The 17,839-nt window shown below is 44.8% G+C and overlaps 2 protein-coding genes across 2 annotated transcripts; one reads left to right on the forward strand and one right to left on the reverse strand.

The window, feature by feature from the left end:
- Positions 1–15,821: 15,821 nt before the first annotated feature.
- LOC121599939 (eukaryotic translation initiation factor 3 subunit K) lies at positions 15,822–16,791 on the forward strand. Its single transcript, XM_041928092.1, has 2 exons — positions 15,822–15,999; positions 16,111–16,791. The coding sequence occupies exons 1-2, from the start codon at positions 15,929–15,931 to the stop codon at positions 16,703–16,705; spliced, it is 666 nt and encodes a 221-aa protein (XP_041784026.1). The 5' UTR covers positions 15,822–15,928; the 3' UTR covers positions 16,706–16,791.
- A 56-nt stretch (positions 16,792–16,847) lies between these two features.
- Positions 16,848–17,654, reverse strand: LOC121599940 (54S ribosomal protein L12, mitochondrial). Its single transcript, XM_041928093.1, has one exon. The coding sequence runs from the start codon at positions 17,516–17,518 to the stop codon at positions 16,937–16,939; it is 582 nt and encodes a 193-aa protein (XP_041784027.1). The 5' UTR covers positions 17,519–17,654; the 3' UTR covers positions 16,848–16,936.
- Between the last annotated feature and the right edge of the window lie 185 nt (positions 17,655–17,839).

The raw sequence follows: 17,839 nt of genomic DNA on the forward strand, positions 1-17,839 counted from the left end.
GACACTGGATGGCGGTGTGAAATGATTGGAGTTTTATTCGACACTCTATCGTGCCAAAGCTTAGCCTCATATACACGTCAGAGAAAACGGATCTCATCGCAACCTTATAATGGAGCCGGATTTGTGTCAGCTTTCTGGGCGATATCTTTTCCCACGAAATCGCAAATAGGCGCTAGATCAGATTTTGCAACACAACGATAGAGCAACAAACAGCCCGATTTAATGCTACCGAGTGGGATTATGGAGGAAATATTATCCTTTGCACTGCTTCATTAGACGCTAATCTGTAACAAAGTTGATTTTAGGTATTAAAGACTGTTAATATTCGGTTGAAGGTGATTCCTTGACTCAAATGATTTTTAGTTTAGTACGATTAGTATTCAAACACGGCACTATAAACCCACCACTTGTACACTAAGCAGAACTGTCAAAGTTGTACTCAAAATGACAGTTAAAAACAAAGAATGTTGTTTGCATCTTTTTCCATCAGAATCTCCATGCTTTTTATTGCTCAACGTCTGTTCAGCACTAAAACACCGATAAAACCGAGTGCACCCTACTACTTTCCGAACAGTTCACACTTGAACGGTTTCGATTTTTACTACCTTTCACCAGCAACAATGTTTTGCACAGTCACACAATGCTTTACAATGGTCTCAACCTCGCAAAGCGCCCCCGCATCCACTTTTTCCTAAGTGCACTGGGTAGATGGAGCAAAAGGGCACAGTTTATATTGACCGTAAAGAAAACCCGCGCCCAGACCACACAACACCACCACCACCAAGACAATCAGTTACGATACACACGCGACACACTTGAGCTTTCTCGGTGCATAAAATTGCACCCCCACCAGTACGGGCTGCTACGAATCGTATGTGGTCGTAAAACCACGATACAAGCGCACTGGGGCAGGGAGGCTTCGTTCCCGGAGACTCCCAACAAGTCCGCTGTGTTTGCAGATCAATATTTGAATTCTTTCTGCAATTTTTACTCCTCCCTCCGCTGGGTGTAGGTACAGTGGCGACAGCAAACGCTGTTTGTTTACTGCATCTCTTTGCGTTCGCTCTAATCGTTTGATGCATGGAAGGGAAGATGAAAACACGAACGCGATTTGCAATAAAATACGACAATTTATTGCCTTTCAAGTGCAGGAACGCGACCAGCCCTGAAGGCCCTGGGGGGATCGGGATCTGCTGGATCCTTGTAAAATGCATACTTTTTCCCATTCAAACCCCCGCCTGGTTAACCGGTTGGAGGGAAGCGCATCGAGTATGTGTGCTATATAGAAGGTATTTCCGTTCCGTATCCGACGGTGGTGAAGTGTGTCCTCGTTTCTCGGCGGTGGCAGTAAAACCGGGACACATCAAACGAATGCTGCTGCACTTGGTAGTCGAGATTCAATGCAAACTTTCCATCTTCAATTGCAACCCCAAGGCGAACCGTTGCAATCGTTACCTTTAGCAACGGGACGTATTGTTTTGAAAAGTATATTTTCATAAAAAACCACTAGTTTTCCCAAGCACAAGCTTATCTTTATTTGTGTACATCTTGAAAATGTGTCCTTTCTGTTCTTTCTGAATAACAAAAAAAGTGTCTATGTATAGTTGCAAAATGGCAAACATTTTTCATCAGAGGAGAATTAAACGGAAGCTTTCTATTTATTGATAAGAACTTCTTGTTCTAGCCACTGTTCTAGGAATGGTCGGCGGAACTGAACTTAACTAGAATTGCTACTAAAGTTTCAAAGAAAACAACCCCCACCCTCTACCTATCTGCCTACCGCTGACAGCGAACAGAAAACAAACAGTGGATATGAAACCTGGTGGGAGCTCTTGCACTGGAACTGAGGGAAAGAGTCGCGCCTTGCCTACATCTTCGACAGGTAGTGCTTTGTAGAATCTATTTCTTAGTTTTGTTATTCAACGTCTGCCCTGCCGGCATTTCCACTCGTAGCTGGATCTTGTTTGTGTTGCACACTGGGTATTACTACCTTCCTACTAAAGACTACTTGTTGAGGCAAAAAAGAATCCCACTTTTAACTGTTTACCATCTCGAGCAGTAGCTTGCCGTCACCCCGTGCATAGGTTCGATCGGATACGGAAACTTATCCTCTGCCAACAGAGGTTGGCCAACAGAGAGAAACACACACAAAAAAAAACCCCGGAAAACAAATTGCAAAAGGCAGTAGATTGCAAATTGCAACTCGCAACTCACCCGCTCGGCTTAATGGATCTTGGGGAGAGTGGAGCGAAAAAAAACACGGACCTCCCACCTAGGAACTCTGATGCAGGTCAAGCAGGGCAGAGGATGCATTTTACATAATGCTTAACGAGCACAAACAAGAGTTCCCAGTTTTGGGGGCGAACAGTGGAATCCATTCACCATTTCGATCTGTGTTGAGATAGCGGAAACGGTGACGCCTAAAGTGAGTTTGTTGAAATAGGTTGAACTAAGCCAATTTTACGAACAAAAAACCCTTGGACCTTCGCGAAAAAAGTGGTCCTATGTTCTACGGGTAGTAATAGCCCACAGGCCCACACGGATTGAGTCCATACTCGAAATAAATGTTTATTCTTGCAATCACAGATAATTGCCATCGCCTGGTGCGCACATGACGCATGGTGATGGTGCCTTGCTGCCATCTCGTTAGACCCCCCGCTAGGCGTACAACTATTGGCTCTGCGGGCCATGTCCTACGGCTGTCCTATCACCATCTACACCAGCAACCTTCAACGCCATCAAACAAGTGTAGTAACTTTCAATTTGCAACTTTACTTCTGCACTGGAGGCGAGCCAAACGGGAACCCGGGGCCGATTCTTGGCAAGTGGCGTAGAAAAACAATCCCCAAACCTCAGCTCCGATGCGTTGGCTGATTGTGTCCATTCCGTTGTTTCCCTTTTTGCTTCGTTCCAGGCGAACGTGGAGGAAGCGTTACCACTTTAAGCAGCTGGCATGACTTGTTTTCTGTAAACTTTTGCCAATGCTTTAACACGGAAATGTTGCTTTAATTTCAAGAGAAAATGAGAAACCTCACCCATTCATTGCGAGCAGGTTAGTAACAATGGCTCCTCCAATGGGCATACTACTGGGCGCAGTGTAACAGAACTGGCGCACGTAATGCTTCAGCCATTACCCATCCAATCACTTCACGCTGTGGCTGCACCTCAACGCTTTCCCGCAGCGCGGAACGGAAGCGGAAATTGAACACAAATGGAAGCAGGAAACAGAGACCGGGAAGCGTTGAAAGCTCAACTCGAAACGATTCGTAGGGTGGCATGCATCCTATCCCGCACGGAACCGGATTTCGGGTTCCGGAGGCAAGGTAAATGGCTCCCGATTCGGAAGTCCCGGCTGACCGGTTCCTAGCTGGCGCACGGGAGGCGGTTTGCTAGCCAGCGATAAACATCTTCATGTGCCTCTGGGCAGGGTTAGGCATTGGGTAGTCTTTTTTGCTATTTAGTTTGCTTTGTTACAGTGCAGAGATAGATGCCTTTTATAACGCTTTTGTGTTTTATATGTACTGAAGAAATCTTGTAGTGTTTTGTTTTCTTCATAATAATTAAAGAAAATACAGAATACTAGTTGTGTACGAAGCGCAAATAGCCACAGCGAGGCCTTTCCTATTTGCAGATAGTGCTCTGACCTCGTCCAATGAGTCAATGTTTACAATTTTCCACCAAATCTGACCATTTGAGCAAAAAAAGCTCAATGTTTGTCGTTGTCTCTGATCTAGCGAATCAAAGGTACTAGTATTATTCTTCCATTACAAGATTGACATCTTTTTAGGTAGGAATCTTCTGCAAACATCTTCCTAAAAAGATGTTATTTATGGCAATCCTCCAAACCCACCGAGGTTATCAAAATCGCCAGTGTAGTCCGTCCTGTGTGGGCTGGTCTTACAGGGTTTTCCAGGGGTTCTCATAGTTGTGGGACACTTCCTTTGCTCTTTCTTATGCGAAATGAATTTCATATGATGGAAATTGGACTCTACGGCACCTTTTTTGGATAGCTCTTATTGGAAATTCCTATTGGAATTGTCCAACAAGGGTGTTATAGAGTCCAATTCCCATTACATTAAGTTCATTTCACGTAAGAAGCAGTCAATAAAGTGTCCCACAGCTATGAGAACTCCTGGAAAACCCTGCATGGTACAGTCGTCAACTCGTACGACATAACAACATGCCCTTTATGGGTTCAAGTCCCGAATATATCGAGCCCCCATAAGTAGGAGTGACTATCCTGCTATGGTAACAATAAGTTACTGAAAGCCAAGCTCACTTCACCAGTTGGTACAGGCAGGCCTTGACCGACAGCGGTTGTTGTGCCAAAGAAGAAGAAGAAGATGAAGTCCATCCTGTGTAGTTTTACAAATTTACATTTGAGAGCTAGGAGTCCAATGTTACTTAGCAACTCGTACAAAGTCCTTACCAACCATAACTCCCTACAAGCTAATCCCCATAGAAATCGCCATTCATCATGGCTACCGAAATCAGAGCTAAAAACCCACCTGAAGCATATTCAATCACCTTGTAATTACTAAAAAAAACAAGGTCACTAGAATGAAGCACTTCGTCATATGCTCATTCTGTTGAATATCAGGGGTGTTTTTAAAAAGATATTATTTCCTGAATTATGTGTCATTTGTGTTTACTTCCTGTCCTATCCTTGTTCACATCACTATATTTTCGTACACGCTTGTCGTAGTATTTCATGACTATTTTAATGAAATAATATCATATTAGTAAACTAGTATAGGTTAAAGTATATCCTATTGTGTACAGTAATTAGTTCTGAAACTATGCACAAACATGTATGAAATTCAATGTGCTGCAAATCCTAAATAGAGCTAGATAGATACCCGAGCTCTGGACTTTTACATCGCTTGAATGTATGTAACAGACTGACCGGTGAACAAGCCAACCCACCATCCATGACCGTGTCGTAAACTTTTGTGCCTAGCCCCCCAAACAGGAAGACCCACCTAGATGCATGCACACCGTGCAGCTGCTGGTGCACCACCTGCATAAATTGCACCAAGGTTCCAATCTCGTGCACCGATCCCGAGGCGGGTCAAATGCGCCCAGTTACGCAGAATTTGTTAGCGTCGGCATAAACCGCCCATCGATTGCTTACCACCTACCTGCCTGGGTGGACCACCACTAGTACAAAGGTCGGAAAGCAGCGCAAGATGACCGCCGATGACCGGAAACGCCAGAAAAGCTGGCAAACACCCGCGCCCCTGCAGTGCATCAGGTTGTAGCAAATGAAATCTTTCGCTCGGCAAGCGATGTTGGAAGAAACGTAAATAGGACGCTTTATTACTGTCCCCTCTTTCTCTCCCGCTGATATCCCCTACCTTGTACGTATGCCATAAATAGCTCCAGCGAGCAATTTATATTTTTTCGATAATTTCTCGATTGCAGAATCGTGCTCGTACACATATTTGTGCCGCTCGTTGCACGTTCCGGGCCGAATAGATAGTTCAACTCCAGGACCATCTTCCTAGGGCCGGCACGGTCAGATGAGTCAGATGCGGCGGTGTACAATAAAGGCATTACTTCGCCCGTGACTTGGCACCGGAGTGCAATCACAACCGTCGGCAGCTTGTTTGCTGCCCCGCTTCTTCTTTCCCAATAGTCCCCACCGTTTACCCGTCCGTCCGGGTGCAGCGGAGTAAGTCCCGACGTAAACAACTTACCCGCAGATCATGCTTGGGATTGGATTTATGAAACTAAAAAGCTGGATTTGCTTTCGTCCCTTCCTGCTTCTCTGCTACCTCTTGCAACCTTCGGTTCTATTCCAGAGACATCCTGCAACCGTACAAAGCGGAAAACTTTCAGCACCAACGACCCTGACCGGGATGGGAAAAGACAATATAAAATCATCGCCATCGTCGTTGTCCACTATTCCGTAATGCTCTCCGCTCGTCTTCTGCTGGCTGCACACTGTGCTTGCCCCCGCGCGGTAAGTAATGGTTCTTCGTAAATCAGGTTTGTCAGTAATTGTGCAATAATGAAAGCAGAGAGGGAAGTGCTTTTTATTTCACTGTTCAATATTCGTGTCCACACACTCGAGGAAACAAAAAAATCGTGAACGAGGAAAACGTGCACAAGTGCAGACACAAAGCGTCGAAGCATAGTACATAGCGGAACAAGATTCGAACTGTCGGGTATAAACTAAGGATAAGCAAAGATAAATAGCAGTGTTTTAATTCGATTACTGAACAGCGTCAAACTTTGCTTTCGCGGCTGGAGTGGCGGGAAATTACACTTTAATGCAATTATTTTTCTAGTTGTAAAGTATCGCCTTAATTGCGTTCCCCTAAATTGCACACATAATTTATACCCAACTCTAATGGGTCCACTCTTTCTTTCACTCTGCAATCTGACAGCTGCTCGAATAGTGGCCACTAACAATGTAACACAATAGTGTACGGTGCGTGTAATGTAAACATAATGTGCTGTTATAATTGCCATCACCATTATCAATTGCTGCTCTACGCCCTTCCTTCCCACCAAAACCTGCCGCCATTGTTAGCAAATGGTCGCAACGGCGTTTGCACCGTTTTCTAGTGCGGATCGATTACAACTGCTCGATAACAAGCTCAAAAGGCTTTACGCTTCTGCCAGCGATATAGATAGTGAAGTGCGATTTGACATCATTATACTATTTAGCCACCCCTCCCCCCCCCCCCCCCCACGCACAATCAGCTCGATTTATCGCAGCTCGCTCTCCACATCAACCACACAAAATGCATTCCAGCTGCATGCATAACAATCGATGACAAACGGGATACACACAATAGAATAGAAACGTTGGCTCTAAATATCATCACCGGCACGGAATTTCTCCTCCAATGCACAGCTAACCTTCCTCCCGGTGAAGCTAGCTTATGAGTAGATTTATAAATTAATTACTCTAATTTGTGTTTATGAATTAATGTGGCCACAGACTTGTGTGGTGCTGGTTTTTGGGAGCGTACGTGGGGGTTAGAATTAGCTTGTTGCTGTTTTAATCATTGTGTGCAGGTGAGGATTGAAATACAATTGAGAAAATAATACAATTCTAATTTGATGTAATGGTTTTGAAAGTTTTGAGCTGCAAAATACTGTTTTAAATTGATGGACATTGCGGAAATAGCGACATCTTTTGGCAAATTTTATGTCAAAGTTGCAAAGTCTATGAAAGGAAAAAAAATGCAAAAATTGAGTTAAAAACAATATCTCTAAAACCAAGAGTCAACGTGTAACAGAGAATAAATATAGCACTATTTTTTAGTGCGCCCTTGGCGCCAGCCTAACCTTTTTTTTGCTTTTTTTTGTCTTTTTTTAATTATTTTGGCGACGATGGGCAGAGTGCCAGTTTCTAACAATAAGGCTTATTAGTAACATAGAAACTGTTGTAAAATGATTGTTCCATGTTCGGATCATCATCGACAACATCGGCAAGACGACAGCGAAGGTATGTGAGGCGTATACTCGACTCAAACGCTAAGTAGTCTACCAAGTAACTGCTTGCCGTAGGCATAGCTCGTGTTAGGGCCCAACTGAGGCGGACAGTGTATTAGTTGATGGCGACAATCTAGAGGTTTTAGAAAACTTCTGTGTCAATACTTCGGACAACAACATCAGCAGCGATATCCGGAGACGCATTGTGCAGGAGAACCGTGCATACGATGGGTGTCACCCTCTGCCGAGATCCAAAAGATTTCGTAATCACATGAAATGTGAGATATACCGCTCATTGATTCACCAGGTATTTAAGCGACTGTGAGCATTATCCAGACCATCTTTTGCGGTGTATTCGAGCATGGAGCGTGGAGGAGAAGGACGAACCACGAGTTTGTCGAGCTGTGAGGTGAACTGAACATACTGACAGTGGTATAGGCTGGCCGGATACGACGCATGCCCCCTCCAAGAAGGTGTTTGACAATGCCCCCCTAGTACGGCATAAGGCGCAGAGGAGCAGAGTGAGCTCGATAGCTGGAACAGGTCTTGGAACTTGTCGGAGATCGGGTCCCTACATGGATGGAAGGCTGCAACCATCCGATCATCAACGATGTGCTCTATTGTGAGCAGGCCAACAAGAGAAAAGGAGAGAGAAAGAGAGATAGAGAGATAGAGAATTAAGAAAGGCACTAGAACATCCAAATATGTTAAGCAGCTACTTGATAATATAGTTTTTCCCACGATTTGTTGGTTAGTTACTGTAGTTCTTTGGTCTTGTCTAACGATTTATTCGTCGTGTCCCACAGATTGTTGATTCGTTTCCATCATTTATTGGTATCGTTCGATTGGACATCCAAACCAATCAACTGAAAGATTCTGGGAAACACTTAAAAAATCCTGGGGGAAACACTCCAATAAAATATGGAATACAACCAAAAATTTGCTAGAAACAACCAAAAATCTTGAAACCCCAAGTAAGGAAATAACTTTGATAAAGGTGTAATTACAAACAAGCTTTGGACATGAACCTGGTATAAACTTCTTCAAGCAAACTGCTGGGGAACATCCTTTCAATGAGCAACCTAGCTTTGTAGAACTCTCAGCAGCACTAAACAGTCAACTTCAAAACTGTTTTGTCAGCTGTTTGACATTTCCCCATAGTCATAAACGAAAAACACGTGTACCACATCCCAGTTGTGCAAGCGTATGAATATCATCAAACAGCATCCGCTACCTTGTTTTGACAATTAGCAGCAAAATATGACATTCAAATCAAAACAGGAGCAAAATAATTAATACCGCAACCCCGACCGTTCCCTTCGCTCCATCCAGAAAGACAAACGTCGTGCTGCATTCCCCTAGGGGGGGGGGGGAGTTGCGAAGGCCGGATGTGTTTATGAGTATGATGCAAAATTACGCAAATGCTTTAAATTAAGTCAATGCAACCGAAACTAATGCAATGCAATTGGCAGCGCACAAATTACCATTCGCTTACGGTCGGCTGTAATTAATGCTAGCACCGCATCCGTTGCACCAGCATCCAACGGGGTGCGGTGCAATCAAACAGATTCACACATCCTGGCAATAGTGGCGACCCGGGAATGGTGCTACAATTTGGCTTAGCTAAGGCCCTATCGTCTCTCCCACACGCAGGCTCGTATCGCGTTAATGATGTCCACCCATCACACATTCTGCTGTCTGCCGGTTTTGGCTGCGCATTAACTATTTGCCTTGCATCGTGTTTTTGATTCACCAACTGCTGTGTGCTTAACTGCCCCTTTGCCCCGAACGATTCACCAACAAGCGGTGGCGTGAATCGAGCGCGTTTCGCAAAATATTTCACAAAATGCACCTTTGTCGAGGCCACGCAGCAAACGAAATTATTTTGCGCTAAATAATTACCATACATTCCACTGCCCATCCGAACGACTGCAATCGAAACGACAGTGCAGAAGACAGGCGCAGGCTGGGCGGTGGATGCGTATGCATCTATTAACTGGTGAAACATATTTCGCGAGCACACGCAACAAATGATATGGGACCACGGCCACCAGCGGTTGCACGCGAGGTTTTTGACTTTGAGTCGATAACATCAAAGCGTTTTGTCGTAATGTTGCTGCTCTGCCACTGGTTGTCTGTTACGGAGTGAGTGTGCATTCATGTGTACGCACACACCAGAGAAAAAACAGGGCAGGATAAAAGGCACATTTTTCAGGGCTGCATTTGATGGAATGCGCATGCTGCAGTGGAATGCGTGTCCGTGCAGCATTCAATGATTACTGCACTTTTGGCTAGGAAAGCTTTACACCCACCTGACTGCTGAGCTTATTATCAGATGGTTCAACTCGTAATGTTTTGATCACTACAATATGTTTCAATGAAGCTTCCACTGACAGAGGTTCAATTTGTTTCTTCAAAATGGATGACACATTTGTGTGTAATGTCTATCATTTTCACCATCAATACAAACTATAGGGCCAAGCTCAGTCTGAATAGGATGGAGGAGTGAATGGAATAAAATCGAGTGAGCTTTTTATAGAATTAAATTTTTGAAAAAAGCTTTGGTACTAGGATATATCTAGCTTTGGTGCACAGAGCTATCAGACGGCCACAATCAGAATTAGATTAGATCAATTCATGCGTTATATACATAAACTTACTTACATTTATGGAGATTGCATTCTCCGCGTGCTTTCCGTATTCGATGGGTACATGGCAGGACCCTCTGGAGGGTTTTGAGGCAGTTTTGTTTAGCCGTAGGGTTGGATATATGATGGCACATGCTACCACCATACGGTTGAATAGCCCTCCCTAGCCTGTATTATCCCTCAGAGCCCCTTCGGATCTTAATCCATTCTGTAAGTAATAAGTAAAGAGATTGTACAACAATATTGTACACAGGACATCCAGCGAATTAGGCAGTTGTATAAAGGTGGATACAATAATCCAGTAACGTTCGTATAGCGAACCACATATGAACTTTGTTATCAAGAAGAGTCACAGTGTGATTATAACCGAACATAAGATCTGGACGGAAAGGACGGTCTCGCGGCACAGTTGGCAACTCGTACGACTTAAGGACAAGCCCGTCATGGGTTCAAGCCTAGAATAGACCGTCCTCCCGGACACTTGTCTTATCTGACTGCGCGGTTCTGAATAAGTCTCAAAAGCATGTATATAAGTCTCAGCATTTCCGCGTGGGAAGTTGCACCAAGTAAAAGAAGAAGACCTCTCGATGGTCTATAAAGAAGACTGTGGTTGATACCTGGCAGCGCATATTTTGCTGCACGGTTTCAAAGGATAAGACATTCAAAAATGAAAAGGCTTTAACTGTGTCGCAAAGACCGTTTAGACCATGAAAGACTCCAGTAACTGCTGTATACAAAAAAGAGTTTCATTAGTTTTTAATTGACTGAAATCGGCAATAAAGCCTCTTCATGATACTGAATCTATATTTCGCTAATAAGATTAATCTATGTAAGAATCAGGATTGTTTACTCGCCAATGTTTCTAACAAGAACAGATGAAAACTTCTCTCTTTTGAAATACTCTCGCAAAACTATAACGAACTCTTTCCCCACTGCATCTCACGCTATCCTTCCCACTGCTCTGTGTGTACTGTGCCGCTAGCACAAATCGTTAAGCAACCACGTGTACACCACTTGTTGCGCTCAATTCAATCGCAACGTGATAGTACGTAATCGTTCCCCCGGACCGTTTTATCGATGCACTTCCCCAGTACCGAAGCTTGCGGAATCTTTTTTTTCCTCCCGCATCTGGTGTGCTCCATCCCAATTAGCAAACATCCATCAACCGGAAAGGCAACTAATTTATGCCAGCTGCCTCGCACCTTATGGATTGGAGTGGACTTTGCAAAATGGTCAAACACGGTATCACGGAGGGGAAAGTACTGGTCAGCTACAGCCCCCGGGATGCCGATAGCAATTGCAGCTCAGCTTTACCTCACTCAGCTCACCGATGTGCATTGTGGCGTTTGTGAATCTCGATTACGTATGTGTGTCGGCTTGGGCTAGAAGTGATGCCTCGGTACACTTTCTCTCATCCTTTCGACCCAATACCAAGGACCATCAGGAAACGACGGGAGGCACCTTCAAGTCTAATAGTGATGTAAAGCTGCACTCCCCAGCTCCCTCGCAGGGAGCGTTACGAAAGGAATACAATCCAATTTTCTGTTTGGCAAAACTTTCCCAAAGTCCTAATAGAAGCGATAGTGGCGATAGCCACGAATGTAGGACGGTGAGAGTTTAACGGATGACCACGTTTTAGAAGTTTCCGTATGGATTTTCCCACAGCCGGCCCCTGTTTCACTACCGGTGGCTTCGAGCTTTCCTCCTAATGGAAGGATCCTGTTGAGCGCTCAAACTGAAAGCAAGCTAAAGGGTACGGGGGAGGTTATTAATACGCTCTCCATATTGTAAAACCACTTGACGAAAGTTACATCCCAGCAGGGCGAAGGTGGTCCCAGCCAGCAAGCTCTGTGGACTAGTGTAAATCGATCACAAAGATGCCACTTCCGGCACATTGCACCTATCCAGAGGGAGAAGAGGGAGTTTAGAAAACGAAGGCTTTTGTGGAATAGTTTTAGTCAATTAACTTCTCTGTGTGTGTGTGGGTGATATGCTGTCATCTAAGCTTTAAGAGCGAAAGCTCCCGCTAGTGGTTGTGTATATGGATCGAAAATAATTTAAAAAAAATCTCACATACTGTGCATGACATTTTCACCGGCAAACCTCTGGTGTCTCTGGATGACAACTAATCCAATAAACCCGAATATCGCCATAGTAATGGAGTAGTTTTTTCCTACTACCCTGTAGCAGACATGCATGGATTACTTCGACATGCACAGGAACTCTTCAATTTCTGGAAGGTTTCGATAATTTCTCAACTTTTTTTTGCTCATGAAACTTTCCCATGGAATATGCTAAGCAATTTTGGAGCTTCAGCTTTTGCCTGAAAACCTGACAACATGCCGAACACATGTAACGATCCCAGGATACTCCGGAGGGGTGGTTGAGGTGTTTGCTAAAATTAATACTGAACTTAAACTAAACCACATATCCTTTAAGCTTTTTTCTCCCTGGCATCACTTTCCCGCTCTTTGAAGATGACTCATTCTTTCTAGGACGTTCCTAATTATATTTAAAGTCATCACACACGTTCACATTAGTGATGGGAAAAATGACGTTTTCGTCGGAATCGATTCCAGCTAGCTCCGATTCCAGTCATTTTATGGAATCCGGAATCAGCCCCGGAATCAGAATCGGTTTCGGAATCGGGTCCGGATTTGAAATTGGCTTCGAAATCAAAGTCTGTTTCGGCATCTCCACAAGAATAGCAATTTGGGACTATTACTACATATAGATAACCACAAAGTATCCAAATTTACTTGTAAACAATCCATTCTCATGGAGATTCCCGGCTTGATTTCGCTTCTGAAACTTCTTATTTCTGATTCTGGTTCTTGAGAACTGATTCTTATTTCGGAGCAAATTCCATTTCTGGAGTTAAATCCGATTCCGTTTCTGGAGCAAATTGCGATTCCTAGGTCGATTCCGATACCGGAGCCGATTGGCTTTCCGGAGACAATTTCGATTCCAGCTTCAAAATTGACTCCGGAATTGGCTCTGGAATAGGAATTGGCTTTGGAGTTAATTCCAAACACGGAATCAAAAAGCTCCCACCACTAGTTCGCATACCCCAACATAGCCTTACAGTTTTCCTAAACTTCCTGATATCGAGACTCGAGAAGTGTTTTGCTATCTAATACAGAAAAAAAACATCTAACTTCCTGAGAGCATTGAAAACCGATGAAAAATGTACGTATTAAGCAAAATACACCGGTGGCATCCAACCTTTTTATGAGCGAAGACAACAATATCCAACACTGACGACGATGACGGCGATGATGATGATGGTGGTGGTGATACTGTAAAACAAAAGTTTTTAGAGCACCCAAGTCGATAAACACCGACACCAGCGCTCCATCCGGAGCTGCCTGTCTGCCCTTACCGATAAGTTGTCCCCACAAGCCCACTGTCTTCTGGAGGTTCACCCCCAGAACATCAGCTTGAAAGCTTTACCACCGTCAGTGTTCAATGTACACACCCCAAGCTCTGTTGCATATAAAGCTGACTTACCGGGTATCACTTTACGGCTTCGATACATGTATTGCTATACCATCGTATCGTTACAACATCGAGCGCTCTTCCCACCCCCATTACCGGGTAAGCGCTCCGGCTGGCCAGGGGGCTGCATTAGAGTACGGGATTAAAAGTTTTACGCATAAGCTCGGCGCCGGATCGGAGCGCCCAAAAACGTGTATGAGTGTTTGGGAAATTGCTGCCCTCCTTGGGGCAGACTGTCGGTGTTGGAATTGAAGCAATGTATGGAAAATCATGCACAAGTTCATTAACATCATTTAAAAAAAAAGCTAGACTACATAACTTGATGGGATGTGAGTACAGAAGCATCCGTTCTACATATGTGAAGAAATCTAATTCGGACGTGGATTATCGTAGCATCGTGGATGATGTAAATTGTTTTCTGATTGTTCGTTTCGGATTAGGCATCATGGTTAAGCTGAAACGATACAGATTAAGGCACTATTTGGTAAAGTTTTGTACCTAATTATTGTCGACGCATCTATACGAATTAGGTTCTATTGGACGAACCGCCCGCCTGTGAAAATCAATCATTTTGACCTATTAGCCTGTCCAATCGTGAGTTGTTTAGGTTGTACTTGTTGTATGTTTCTCCCCCGTATGCACCACGCATCCACGTTGGTTTGTAAATAAAGCGAATAATTATTTGCACATCACCTCTTGAACACCCACTTTACGCCGGAACACGGAAGCTTACTTTCCATTAATGCTAATTAGATTTACATCCGGCTCGCTCATCATTATCAAATGGATCAATCAGCATTGTAGCGGCGCTGGTGGAAGCTTACTGATTGACTGGAATTAGGTTGCCACACTGAATTAGGAATAATCGAAGGATTTAGAAGGCCGAATCCACTCAATCTGCTCATGTTTGCTTCCTGTTTATTTATTATTTTATGCGGCCAATCAAATTTCACTTGCTAAGCTGTTATTATATCCTGGATGTGTTCTAAATTATGTGTGCATTACATCTGCGGATAAACAAGAAATGGGATCGGAAAGTTATTCCAGTCAGTACTTTTGGTACATGAGCCTGAATCCTTGCTTTGAATTCGAAGTTTCTATATTATCTGTAAAACATGTTCATCGAGAACATGGTATGTTTATGTTCACTCCTTCCTTCTCCTTAGATCCAGAATTATCTCATAGCTACATGTTGTGGGCAGCCGTGCCAACCCTCTTAGACTAGTGCCGTGGCAGTTGACCCATGTCCACACGACCAATCCCATAGATTTTTGCTCGGAAAGTTAGAAGGCTGTATTATAGGCCATGATTACATGAAGCTTTTCGAAACACATTGCAAGAAAAGGACAGCAATATAATGATGAGTTATAATACGCCATCTATTGAGCAAACCAGTGAAGCTATGGAGCTTTCATTTTTTTTCTATGGAAATTTGATTTTTCAGTCGTTTAAGCTTACCCAAGCGCCACAGATTAAGCTTAAACGACTGGAAAATTGAATATCCATAGGAAAAAAATGAAAGCTTCACAGCTTCATTGGTTTGATCAATAGATGGCGTATTACAACTCATCATTATATTGCTATCCTTTTCTTGCAATGTGTTTCGACAAGTTTCATCTTATAATGACCTATATAGCCTTCTAACTTTCTGAGCAAAAATCTATATGAATGGTCGTGTGGTCAGATACGTGGGTATCAACACCAACAATCATTACTCAAATCTCACTTGCTTCAGTACTGGTGGTTTCCGTTGGAGTTTAGTATTTAAACAATCGTATCGCCGTTCTAGTTCTAGCGATGCATAACTTCAATGCGAAACCATACAACAGTACAGAGGAAATGAGAAAGCTCTCCTCCAAGCGAGGAAGCTCCACAGGTTGGGTATCCCACAAACAGATAGCGCCATCAGCTTTTTTGCTATTTTTAGAATGCATCAGTCGTTCACCGTTTTTTAAACGAAGTCTTTCTATATTCCATTTAGGTAGAGAGCTTGAACCGTTTAGAACCCGTTTAGTGGTCGTTTAGTGGATTTTTGGCACTTGGGTAACCCGCATTCTTGGCATCAAGTGTGAAACCCTGTGTAAAGAACGCTTGAAAATAGCTTTTTAATTTTAAAACCGCTCATTTAAGTTCGTTCAAATTTTGTCCCCTGGGTATGTGTTTTGAAATTGTTTCGTTAAAAAAATGCTCTTCGTTCATCAGCCGCTTCGTCAACTCGACCTGTCAAACGGAAACGTCATCCTCTCGCGTTGTGTTTCACTCGCCGTCCGGTTGTGGCAAAACTATTCGTCAGCTATTTTCCAGCAAAAAACGCATCAATTCCAACCGCAAACATGGTGCATTACGTGAAAATGGAGGACGGCAAGGTGATGCCGATCCAGGAAATGCTGAAAAGCATCGAACGGTAGGTGCTGGGCGAAAACACTCCGCGAACCCTAACCTTGCACTGTGCCCAAGTTGTTTACGTTGCTTTACCCTTTCTACCCCCCCCCCCCTCTCCCGTGCTCCATTGTAGATACAACCCGGAACATCTGAAAGTGATCGAAGCGTACGTCGAGGAGCAGGCCCGGGAAAACCAGTACGATCTGGAGGCCAACCTCGCCTGCCTGAAGCTGTACCAGTTCAATCCGCACCTGCTCAACCTGGACATTACGTACATCATCCTGCTGAAGGCGCTTACCAACTTCCCGCACACCGACTTCGTGCTGTGCAAGTGTTTGCTGCTGCCCGCCCAGATGAACGACGAAACGGTGAAGGAAATCATCTACCTGGCGGACATACTGGAAAAGTGTGACTTTTCGCTGTTCTGGTCGCGGCTCGCCAAGCACCCGGAGAACTATCAGAAGATCAGCGGCTTCCACGATTCGATCCGCAAGTTCGTGTGTCACGTCGTCGGCATCACGTTCCAGACGATCGAGCGCGGCTACCTGATGCAGCTGCTCGGCAACGTGGAGGAGAAGGTGCTGCTGTCCTGGCTGAAGCGGTACGGCTGGAAGGAGGAGGGCGGACTGGTCACGATCGCCACCCAGGAGGACAACATCAAGACGAAGCACATTACCGAGAAGATCGAGTTCGACAATCTGGCACCGCTGATGGCCAACTGCCTGTAAGCGTTGGTGGGAAGATGGGCGAAAGTGTAAGCCAGCTCTCGGGTGAATGAGAAATAAATTACAAACACGGTGGTACCACACTTCTACACGTACAACTGGTGAAGCTCTTCCTTGCCCAGCATTTTGAAAGCAAACCATTCCATTGGTGGATAGTGTTCGTTTATTTAATCCTACTTCAACTAAACAGCTTAAATGCTAAATAAAAGCGCGATTGTTGCCCCCTTCCCTCCACTACTCAATCTCGATTACCGCTCCCACCTTCGTGAACGCTTCCTTTAGCTTTTCCGCCTCCTCCTTCGGTATGTCCTCCTTCACGACGGTCGGCGCACTCTCGACGAACTTCTTCGCCTGCACCAGATTCATGCCCTCGAGCAGGTTCTTCACCTCCTTGATCAGGGCCACCTTCTGCTTCTCGTCGAACTTGACCAGCTTCACCTTGAACGTCGTCTTCACCACCTTCGGGGCGGCTTCCTCCTCGTCGGCCGCTGCCGCCGCCCCCGGTGCCGGGCCGCCCGCGAACGCACCGAACCCGGCCGGCATCATGGCGGTGTCGGGCAGGTTCAGCTTGCGCTTCAGCAGCGCACTCAGCTCAGACACCTCCAGCAGGTTCAGCGTGGCGATGCTGTCGACGATGGCCGCGAGCTTCGGATCGGCCGGCTTGTCCGTTCCCTCCGGCACCGGTATCGTGAGCTTTGCCGATGATCCTCCGGCCGACGCAGCCGCGGCTTCCGCCTGCCGCACGACTCCGGTCGTGATGGGGCGCGCAAACGGACCGACGCGGGCTAGCTGGCACACCGTCCTTAGGGCAATCATTTTGGCGTTCGGTTGTGGCGGGATTGTGAAATCTGCGAGACGGGAAATAACAAAACCTTGCTTGCCCAATTTTTCTCACCACACAGCATGCGGCAACACGGCTGGATCGTGTGTTGTGACAGCTGTGACGTAACAGCGGTACAGTGCTGCCAGTGCGATTTTACCGAAGGATTGTTCCGCCACCGGTTCGGGGCGATTCGACCGCATTTAATTTATTTTGAATAGAATCAATGGAATTAACTATTTTCAGGACGTATAAAATTTTTAAAAGATGAAAAAAATATTTTTCTATTGAAATAATGAATTTACACGATAAAAACA

Source organism: Anopheles merus, chromosome 3L, assembly GCF_017562075.2.
Source record: "Anopheles merus strain MAF chromosome 3L, AmerM5.1, whole genome shotgun sequence".
In the NCBI taxonomy this organism is placed as follows: Eukaryota; Metazoa; Arthropoda; class Insecta; order Diptera; family Culicidae; genus Anopheles; species Anopheles merus.